Source organism: Bison bison, unplaced genomic scaffold (genome assembly GCF_000754665.1).
Source record: "Bison bison bison isolate TAMUID 2011002044 unplaced genomic scaffold, Bison_UMD1.0 scf7180017864105, whole genome shotgun sequence".
Classification (NCBI taxonomy): Eukaryota; Metazoa; Chordata; class Mammalia; order Artiodactyla; family Bovidae; genus Bison; species Bison bison.
The window spans coordinates 7,601,027-7,612,470 of NW_011494677.1; the positions used below are offsets into that span (position 1 = coordinate 7,601,027).

Genomic DNA, 11,444 nt, shown 5'->3' on the forward strand with positions numbered 1-11,444 from the left:
TCATGGCAGAGGAAATTACAATGTTGACTTTGGGAAGATTTGATTGGCAGCTTCCTGAGTGGAGACTTAACAGAAGTCATCAAAACAGTGATGAGCTGAGGAGGTGTTTGGTTTGTGCATAGAATATGGTTGTTTTACAAGAGAAAGCTCCACTGGTGTGACCTGTATTGCCTTTCCCTACATAGGTGCCAGCCTAGGAATAACCAGTGATGGGTTTTTTCAGCTGGAAGAGTTGCCTCGGTAAGCGGTTTTCCTCCCTGACCTCCGTGTTCATTCTTCCTCAGTCTCCTAACATTTCTTCTACTTCCTCTTCCCAGATGTTATGTGTAGGTGTTTCCTAGATTCTCTTCTCCCACCTCTTTTCTTTTTATGACCTTGGGTCTCTCATCCATGAGCACCCCTCAATAAACGACTCAAATCTTTTCATGCTTTCGGTCCAAGGCCATGCTTTCGGTCCAAGATGTTTAGGACCAGACTCAAATGCAGGGGTGTTTTGAAAATAAGCACTGAAATCCTAAAACTGTCTTCTCTCTTCAGTGTGACAGAGCATCCGTTGATGATATGTCTAAAGTGACTCATTCAGGTTTTCAGAGCGGCTAGTGCAGAGGCCTCTGGATAAATGAAGCCTCCGTCAGTCCCACAAAAATAGGTTTCCTGAAAGTGTCATTTATATGTGTTTATCCAAATAACCTTTGTAAACCTCTGCCACTGGTTTAGATACACACAGAGAAAAAAGATAACAAGGAAGGTGGTTTCTCTTTTTTTTTTTTTTGGCTGCACCACGCAGCACATAGGATCCTAGTTCCCCAACCAGGGATCAAACCCACAGCCCCTGCAGTGGAAGCATGGAATTCCAACTACTGGGCCACCAGGGAAGTTCCTATTGAAGACATTCCCAGTTGCAGGCTTCCTAGATGGGAGGGGTGCTCTCCTCAGTCATGCTAAGAATTGGGGCACCAGGGAATAGGAGGAGGGGCCCTGTTAGCCCAGAGACTGGCCTTTATCTCCTGTCAGTAGCGCTTACTCACTCCCGGAGTCATTGTTATTGTTGCTTAACTTTGTTGCTCCCTCGGTGGGCGCTGCCAGTCCACTGTGAGGTCTTAATCCCGAGCTTTTACATAAAGGCCTTCCTGGTGGGTGACTCATAATCCCTGCTCGCTCCTTTACCTTGATTCACCTGGAGCCGCAGACCGTCCACAAGGGACAAGAGGGCGTCCTGGCATTTTCGTGGCTGCTGTGAAAATGTCCCATTACAATATTCAGACCAGGTCATCTTCTGACTTTGAGAAGAGCAAGCAGATTGTTTAGGTTTGCTGAGACATGGCAGCATGTTAAGAGAGCAGCCTTTCTTCATGATCTTTTGAGTTTTAGGGATGACAGATGTGAGACGTGAGAATACATGCAGAAATGTGGTTGTGACTCATGGTGTTTAAATGATATAATTCAGTCTAGACTCAGAGAAGCTTCATTCTAGATATCTGTCCGTTACATATTTTTAAACCATTTATGAAACGTGTAGGTAGCAATGCAAGTTTCAGAAGTGAATATATGCATGTTATAAATAAGACTCTGGAAACACAGGAAAATAACAATTGGTATATGATTTTTGTCTTTTTTTAAGACTCCTTTATCATTGTTATGTTGATAAGTAAGTGAATAATCAAAGAAGGAACAAATTCTGTAGGTGAAGTTAACACGTGCTCTGGGCTGTATGATCCAGCTTTGTCCTCGTTGAGCTTATGGCTGAGGGGAAGCTTGAGCACAGACCCTGTGGAATACTGTGGGGCAGGGAGTTCTGAGGGCCGTGATGAGGGAAAGAGAAGAGCTCTGGGGACCTAGCAGAATATAAGACTGTTTCCACGTGGTGGAGGCCTCCCATAGGTGGCAGCCAAAGTGTCTGTGTCCCCAGGGTGAGCCGTGGCCACCCCCCTCCTCTCCTGGAGACTCTCCAAGACCTGTAGGCATTTAGGGTAAGAAGGAGAATGTGGAGGTTGTTCTTGGTTCACAGTTTTTACCTAACTTACTGAGTTTTCATCTACTGAACACTGGTGTTTTAAATCAAGACTCCACAAGCCTGGGTGTCTGCTCCCCAGTCTGAGCTTCAGCTTCTTAAGACCATGCCACTGTGTCTTCATTCCTCTGGCAGTCTTTGTATCACAGCGTGGAGCCTGGGAATGAAGCCAGCCTGAAGCGCAAAGCTGAGCGGCTTTAAGGGACCACAGCATCTGAGCACCTGGATGCAGCCATCCCTGAAGCCAGAACTTCTTGGTTACATGAATCAATACATTCCTTTTTTTGTTCTAAACCAAAGCAAATGAAAAGATTGTTTCCAGTGGTTACTTTAGTGGTAAAAAGTAGACAAGAGGGGCCTGTGGAAGCTGAGAGGGGAACACTGAGCTCCTTGAAGATTTTTCACCTATTTCTTGTATATCCTTTCTGCTGAGAATACATCTCTGAATCAGGAGTGTTTCCTGTGACCTCTCTCACGCTGGAACTGCATGTCGTTCTCTGTGCTTTAGCGGACCCCTGGGCATGTTTCCCCTCAGGAAACCTCAAGTGCAGGGATTGCTACCCATGGCGTCCAGCGCAACGCTTAACAAAAGTAGGACTTAAATAAGAAATGTTTGGGCAAGAGAGAGAAGATGGAGAGGGAAGAGGAGGGACTCAGGAGCAAAGACCCAAAGAAAGGAATGAGTCAACATAGAAAAAGGGACGGTGGAGAGGGAAGAAGAGCTATTTCCTAGTTTCCGAGTTAGACATGTCTCTTTTTGTACGCTGGGTTGTATAGAGAGTTCTTACCTCTGGTCATACCATAGGGAGACCTCCCTGCCCCACAGTGTTCCACAGGATCCGTGCTCCACCTCCCCCCAGCCATTCGGGTTCATACCACATCTTCCATCCACACTGAAGCCCTCTAAAGACAGGGACTCACAGCATGGATACCCTACCTGTGGTGGTGGTGGTGGTTTGGTTGCTAAGTCGTGTCCAACTCTTGTGACCCCATGGACAGAGGAGCCTGGCAGGCTACAGTCCGTGGGATTCTCCAGGCAAGAATACTGCAGTGGCTTGCCATTTCCTTCTCCAGGGGATCTGCCCAACCCAAGAATCGAACCAGGTCTCCTGCATTGTAGGCAGATTCTTTACCAACTGAGCTACAAAGGAAGCCCACCTTACCTGTAGAAGATACTAAAAAAGGGTTTCCTTTCTTGTCCCCTGATTGCTCACTTCTTACCCAAGCATTGTGCTAGTAGTGCAACCGTGTTCGAAGCTTGAGAGAACGCCAATCCCAAAAGGGGCCGAGGGGGCACTTTTTCTGTAGGCTGCAGTGGGGAAGTTGGGGACTGGGGTTAGCTTCCCCATTGTGGACTCAGACCTTCGTCCAAACATTTATCTAGTATTTAAGTTGCTTTCTTAGGCCAGAATTTATTCAGGACATCTAGTTTCATTGCAGCTCTATCCTACAAGTTAAAATGGCTTGCTTCAATTGGCCTTTCATCATCTTGGAGAGACTGATAGGATTTAACAGTGATCAAGGAGAAATACTGAGCTAGAGGGGAGTAATAGTGGTTAGAACTATGCCAATTTTAGTTTTAGGTGTGAAGATCATTGCATAAGGAATCATCTCTAGCTTCAAAGGCTTTTTATTTCCTCTCTGAAGAAACGAAGCTAAGGAATTTTTTAAACACCTAAAAATATATTTCCCTTCTACAGAAGGATATTTTCTGCTTAAGATGACTATGTTATCCCGAACTGGACAGAAAAAGGAAATGAATGAAAAGACAGATGAAAGCTGAATAAAGTCTGGAGTTTGGTCCACAGTAATGTACCAGAGTCAGTTTTGACAGTTGTTCCACGGTTTGTTGTTGTTCAGTCACTCAGTCGTGTCCGACTCTTTGCAACTCCATGAACTGCAGCACTCCAGGCTTCCCTGTCCTTCACTATCTCCCTAAGTTTGCTCAAACTCTGTCTGTTGAGTCAGTGATGTCATCCAAACATTCTCATTCTCTATTGCCCCCTTCTCCTCTTGCCCTCAGTCTTTGCCAGCATCAGGGTCTCTTCCACTGAGTTGGCTCTTAGCATCAGGTGGCCAAAGTACTAGAGCTTCAGCATCAGTCCTTCCAATGAATATTCAGGGTTGATTTCCTTCAAGATTGACTGATTTGATCTCCTTGCGGTCCAAGGTACTCTCAAGAGTCTTCTCCAACACCACAGTTCAAAAGAATCAGTTCTTATTGGACCACTCTTTATGGTCCAACTTTCACATCTGTACATGACTACTGGAAAAAAGCATAGCTTTGACTAGATGGACCTTTGTCAGTGAAGCGATGTCTCTACTTTTAATATCCTGTCTAGGTTTCTCATAGTTTTTCTTTCAAGATGCAAGCGTTTTTTAATTTCCTGGATGCAGTCACCATCCGCAGTGATTTTGGAGCCCAAGAAAAGAAAGTCTGTCACTGTTTCCATTGTTTCCCCATCTATTTGCCATTATGTGATGGGACCAGATGCCATGATTTTCTTTTTTTTGAATGTTGAGTTTTAAGCCAGCTTTTTCACTCTCCTCTTTCACCTTCATCAAGAGGCTCTTTAGTTCCTCTTTGCTTTCCACCATAAGGGTGGTGTCATCTGCATATCTGAGGTTATTGATATTTCCCCCAGCAATCTTGATTCCAGCTTGTGCTTCATCCAGCCTGGCATTTCGCATGATGTACTCTGCATGTAAGTTAAATAAGCAGGGTGACAATATACGGCCTTGACATACTCCTTTCCTAATTTTGAACCAGTCTGTTGTTCCATGTCCAGTTCTAATTGTTGTTTCTTGACCTGCATACAGGCTTCCCAGGAGGCAGGAAAGGTGGTCTGGTATTCCCATCTCTTTAAGAATTTTCCACAGTTTGTTGTGATTCATATAGTCAAAGGCTTTAGTGTAGTCAATGAAGCAGAAGTAGATGTTTTTCTGGGATTCCCTTGCTTTTTCTGTGATCTAGCATATGTTGGCAATTTCATCTGTGATTCCTCTGCCTTTTCTAAATCCAGCTTTTACATTTGGACATTCTCAGTTCACCTCCTGTTGAAGCCTAGCTTGAAAGATGTTGAGAGTCACCCTGCTAGCGTGTGAGATGAGTGTAGTTATGCAGTAGTTAGAACATTCTTTGGCATTGGAATGAAAAGTGACCTTTTCCAGTCCTGCGGAAACCACGGTTTGTAAGATGTTAACTTTATTTTTTTAATTTAAGTATAGTTGATTTACAATATTGTGTTAATTTCTACAGCAAAGTGACCCGTTAGGCAATTTGTACGTTGTTTTTGGTACTGATTTTCTTCATGACTTACCCGAGGACATTGAATATAGTTCCATGTGCTATACAGAAGGACCATGTCCATCCACTCTACATCTGCTGACCCCAACTCCCAGTCCATCCCTTCTTCAACCTCCCCCCATAGCCACAGCTCTGTCCTCTATGAGTCTGTTTCTGCTTTGTCGCTAAGTTTCACTTGTGTCGTATCTTAGGTTTCACATGTAAGTGACGTCACACGGTATTTGTTTTTCTCTTTCTCTTGTTTCACTTAGGATGATAACCTCCAGTTGCATCCATGCTGCTACAAATGGCATCGTTTCATTCTTTCTATGGCTGAGTAGTATTCCATCGTATACGTGCACCACATTTTCTTTATCCATTCGTCTGTCGATGAACATTTAGGCTGTTGCCATGTCTCGCCTATTCTGAGTAGTGCTGCTATGAATATAAGATGTTAACGTTGGGAAAACCTGGGCAGGGATATCCTTAGCTTTTCTGTAAATCTACATTTATTCAAAAATGAGCTTATTTCCCGATCTTAACCCTCTGCTCTTGTAGCCGCAGTGTCATTGTTGGTGCTGGTTACATCGCTGTGGAAATAGCTGGCATCCTGTCTGCCCTGGGTTCTAAGACATCAATAATGATACGGCATGATAAGGTAAAATCTGTTCTTGATGCTAATCTTTTAAAAATTTTACAGGGAGGGCTTCCCTGGCAGTTCAGTGGTTAAGAATTTGCCTGCCAGTGCAGGGGACTGGGTTTTGATCCCTGGTCTGGGAAGAGTGCACATGCCTTGAGTCAGCGAAGCCTGTGCTTCATAAGTAGAGAGCAGCCCCCGCTCGCCACAGCTAGAGAAGGCCCGTGTGCAACAGTGAAAGCCAGCGCAGCCAAAAAATAAAAATACAGGGAGCATTTCCTGTTTCACTGTCAATAAATAGAAGGTGCAGCACGTGTATTCTGTTCCTCGTGGAGCTGCACAGAAGGCAGGATTAGGACCAGTGTTCCTCCCAGCCACCAGCTGCTAGTTGAGAACAGTGGGCACCCCAGCTGGCGTTTCTGTCATGAAGTAGTGGGTATACTAATAAGTGCCTAATAAGGCACACAGGCTTAAACATTAATATTAGTTAAATTGAGCAGACTGCCAGGTTAATTTCTTATCCTGAAAATCAATTTAATTTGGCCAGATAGTATTGGAGTATTAACATTCAGTCAAAATTTAGTACGTTCTTTGCATTAAAAGGAAACATCAAAGATACTTGCTTACTATGTTCATCGCAGCATTATTCACGACAGCTAAGAGGTAGAAGCAACACAAGTGTCTGATGACACGTGAATAGATAAACAAAGGTATGGTTTCTTAGATAGATAAACAAATGGTATTCCATTCCACACAAAATGGAATATTATTCAGCTTTTAAAAGGAAGGATATTCTGACACATGCTACACAATATGACGAAGCTTGAGGACATTATGGTAAGTGAAGTACGCCAATCTCAAAAAAATAAATATTATGATTCCACTTACATGTGGTATCTGGAGTACCTATGCTCAGAGAAACAGAAAATGGAGTGGCATTGCCAGGGACTGGGGGAAAGGAAACGGGGAGTTGTTTAGTGGGTACAGAGTCTCAGTTTTTCTTAATTGAAGTCTAGTTGGTTTACAGTATATGTTAGTTTCAAGTGTTCACCATTGATTCAGTTATACATGCATATATATATTCTTCAAATTTTCTTCCCTGATAGGTTATTACACAATACTGTGTGTAGTTCCCTGTGTTATACAGTGGGTCTTTGTGGGTTATCTGTTTTGCATAAACTACTGTGCATATGTTAATCCCAGCCTCCTAATTTATCCCTCCCCCACCCCCAGAGTCTCAGTTTTGCAAGGGGGAAGATTCTGGTTGCACAACAATGCGAATATACGTAACACCATCAAACTGTGTCCTTAGAAATGGTTATATGGTAAATTTAACGTTCTGTGTTTTTCGCCACTGGGACTTCCCTGGTGGTCCAGTGGCTAAGACTAAGGGCTCCCAGTGTGGGGGGCCCGGGTTCAGTCCCTGGTCAGGGAGCTGGATCCCACATGCTGCAGCTCAGTTCACATGGCATGATGAAAGATGCAGAAGAGCCAAATAAATATTTAAGAAGAATGTGTGCGCATAACTGACTCACTCTACTGTACACCTGAAACTTAGTACAACGTTGTAAATTAACTGTGTTTTAGTTTTTTAAAATGGTTAAAAAAACTCACAGTGTGGCCATGAATGAAGAAGAAAGGGGGACTGATACTGAAATTTCCTCCCAGGTTTGTAGCATATCTTTAATCAGGTTTTATTCTTTCCTGCCACCCATCCCTCGGCTGCCTCTGTATACAGGTGCTTAGAACTTTTGATTCAATAATCAGTTCCAACTGTACCGAAGAGCTGGAGAACGCTGGCATTGAGGTGCTGAAGTACTCCCAGGTACGACCGAGCCCTGGGCGAGCTTACCACCCTTGGTCATCCGTCTGTCCTGCATCTCACTGGTTCTATCAACACAGATTACCTCTACCCCAGTCGGTTATTCCTTTCTAGAGTACTTCCAAGTCTTTTCTTTACCCTAAGAAGCTGTATTTCACACTGATGTGTTAATGAAGTCTAAGGTATAAAAGATGAGGAATCTGGTAGTTGAATTTAGTTTAGTTGGAACTAAAACTATAATTTTTGTGCTCCAACTCCTCCTCTTCAGGGAGTCCTCATCTCCCTGATGGTCCAGTGGCTAAGACTGCACTCCCAGCAGAGAGGGCCTGGGTTCGATCCCTGGTCAGGGAGCTCAGTCCCACATGCCACAGTAAAGATCAAAGATCCCGCCTGCCACAAGTAAGACCCAGAACAGCTAGATAAATATGTGATAGATAAAATAATAAATGTTTTTAAAAAACCACAGTCCTCATTGAACATCCTTATTTTTCAGGTTTATACTTTTTTCAGGAAATATTATTATGGAATCTCTTTTGAAAGCATATCATTGAGTTTTGTAGATGAAAACAATGACAAAGTGACTATATATATATATATTTTTTTTTTTTTTATTCTAAGGGAATCACCAACTTGTCAGATTTTTTTCCCTGAGTATGAGCCTTGTAAAAATGATTTCCCCCCCAAAAGCTTTGTCCTTTCAGCATAGGCCATATTATAAGCAAAATAATAAATGTGAAGTTGCTTTGTAAATGCTGAAGTCTAGACTGGTGGTGAAAGTCAACATCAGAATCCCCCTGGGACTCCCGCTAAACTTTGTATGTCCTTCACCCTCCTGACCTAATCCTACCCTCCTCCCTGATCCTAAGAGTGTCCTGGGAGAAGCAAGGACTGTGCAGTTTAGAAAATTCTTAATGAAGCTGCTACAGCCCATTTCCTCCCCCGAGTCCAGTTGCAAATCACTGTGCTTAGATTTGTGATTTAAAATTTTATCACAACTTGGAAGTACACTTTAAAATACTTTGTTTTTAAGCTGAAGTGTTAGGGTCTTGGCATGAGTTGACATTTCTGGCCACTGGCTGTCTGATTTGGGGTCCCCAAGGATACTGTCTTGGCTCCAGAGAGTTCTAGTGTGGGCAGCCTTTGGGCAGAAGTAAATTGTCAGCATGTAGGACTCGTATGATTGGAGAAGCAAATGGCAACCCACTCCAGTGCTCTTGCCTGGAGAATCCCAGGGATGGCAGAGCTTGCGGGCTGCCGTCTATGGGGTCGCACAGAGTCGGACACGACTGAAGCGACTTAGCAGTGGCAGCAGCAGGACTCATATGTGTGCTTCCCAGGTGACTCAGTGGTAAAGAGTCTGCCTGCCAAGCAGAAGATGAGGGTTCGATCCCTGGGTCGGGAAGATCCCCTAGAGAAGGAAATGGCAACCCATTCCAGTATTCTTGCCTGGAAAATTCCACAGACAGAGGAGCCTGGCAAGCTACAGTCCATGGGGGTCTCAAAGAGTCGGACATGACTGAGCACACACACTGAATCCTGAATCATTTGCAGGATTCAGTGGAGAGTTTTTAAATGTCAAGAATTCTAGTTTCCTGTTTATTTGCTTTCCTTCCCATTCCCCCCACCCCCAATTAATAACTTGTATTTGCCAATAGGTCAGGGAAGTTAAAAAAACTTCTTCGGGCCTGGAACTCCGCATGGTTACTTCAGTTCCTGGTAGGGAACCCACCTTCACCACTATTGCAGATGTTGACTGCCTGCTCTGGGCCATTGGGCGGGACCCAAACTCCTGGGGCCTGAATTTAGACAAACTGGTAAGTTGACCTAGTCTGCCTATGATATTCTTCCCCTCACTCCAACTTTGTTTAAAAATGGTTGATATATATTACTGTGTAAGTTTAGAGAATACAGCATGATGGTTTGATTTATGTATATTGTGAAATGATTACCGCAGAAGGGTCAGCTGACATCCATCTTCTCATACAGATACGATAAAAAGAAAGTAGGAAAGAGAAAAGGAAAAATATTTCTCTGTATGTTGAGAACTCGGAATTTACATACACTCTTCACAGCAGTGTTGCCTATAGTCATCTTGTGACTATAGATACTGCATCCCTAATACTTACTTATACTGTAACCAGAAGTTTGTTTTTGACCACCCTCCTTGCCTAAAACATTCTTGAATCAGTTGGTAGTCCTGTGGTTTCCCCTGATCCAGTCCCAGACCCCCCAAAACTTGAGTGGGTTCTGTTCAATTCTTTTCATTTGTCTAATTTGTCATCAAATCCCATTGCTTCTGCCTTTGAAAGTTCTTTAAAAGTTGTTTTGTTTTTTTTTTTTTTTTCCATTTCTGGTGTCCTCACTCTAGATCAGGTCATTGTCTTGCTATTTACTGACTAGCCTCCTCATTACAGATTTCCTTCGTACTCTGATAGCTGTCTCTTTAAAGCCCGATAATTATTCCTTACCCTCTGCAGCTCTCATCGTGATGGATGGGTGTGTGACTTGTCTGGGACGTTGTGGCACTCAGGAATGGGTACGCATGTGAAGCTGACCTACCAGTGCCATCGTTCTTACTTGTCCTTTAAAATTTTAAAGGATAGTCTGGTACAGTAGCCTGGGGTGTGGGTCCCAGTGTTTGACCCAATTTTGAACCTTATATTAGTTTCATGGCCTTAGGAAAGTCGCTTAGCTACTCTTTAAGTTTCAACTGCTTCATAGAAATATGGAAATAAAAATAGTACTTGTCACATTGGGTTAGACAGAAAGTAAATGAGAAAGTGCATGCAAACTAGCTTGCCTAGATGCTGGCTTATAGTATGAACTCAGCCAGTGTTAACCAGCTGCTGCTGATGGTGAGGATAATGATAATTGTTCTGATATGCTATACTCTTCTACTAGTAATAATAGAATATTTTATATATTTGGTGGAGGTTTATATGGTGTGGCAAAGAGTCAGACACGACTGAGTGACTTTCACTATGTATTTGATGGAGCCTCTTGAGGAGTGTGTGACAGTTTGGTTTATATTCTAATATTAGTATCTGTTTTAAGTTCCATCCCTTTTTCATTTCACTAAAAGCCATTTTTCATAATTAAAAAGAATAAAATATCCAGGGACATGTTCTACTTGATTTTAATCTCATTATTCAGTGAAAGTAAAATCAGTAATCTATTTTTATATTAATGAAGCTATTCACCCAGCTTTTCACCTTTCAAGAGATGTTGTGCCATTACACAGACCTAAGCTTTGCTAGTCCAGTTTTCAACTATATTTGCTGAACTTTTAAAAAATGAGGCAAAAATTTTCCCTCAGTTCAGTGTTGATATATTTTTAGACTGCAAATTGAATGACTACTCTGCTTAAGTCTTCACAATATGGTACTAGCCTACTTTAATCTTTTAAAAAAAATTTATTGGCGTAGAGTTGACTTACAATTTTGTATTAGTTTCTGCTGTACAGCAAAGTGAATCAGTTTTACGTATACTTATCAGTTCAGTTCAGTCGCTAGTCGTGTCCGACTCTTTGCGACCCTGTGAATTGCAGCACGCCAGGCCTCCCTGTCCATCACCAGCTCCCAGAGTTCACTCAAACTCACGTCCATGGAGTCAGTGATGCCATCCAGCCATCTCATCCTCTGTCGTGCCCTTCTCCTCCTGCCCCCAATCCCTCCCAGCATCAGAGTCT

At 43.0% G+C, this 11,444-nt stretch overlaps 1 protein-coding gene across 1 annotated transcript in view; it reads left to right on the plus strand.

Moving 5' to 3' along the window:
• GSR (glutathione reductase) overlaps positions 1-11,444 on the plus strand; it is a 45,359-nt gene that overhangs the window by 24,863 nt on the left and 9,052 nt on the right. The window contains exons 6-9 of the mRNA XM_010838812.1: positions 186-240; positions 5,856-5,955; positions 7,673-7,759; positions 9,412-9,570. Coding sequence (XP_010837114.1) covers positions 186-240; positions 5,856-5,955; positions 7,673-7,759; positions 9,412-9,570 — 401 coding nt within the window. The remainder of the gene's footprint in view (positions 1-185; positions 241-5,855; positions 5,956-7,672; positions 7,760-9,411; positions 9,571-11,444) is intronic.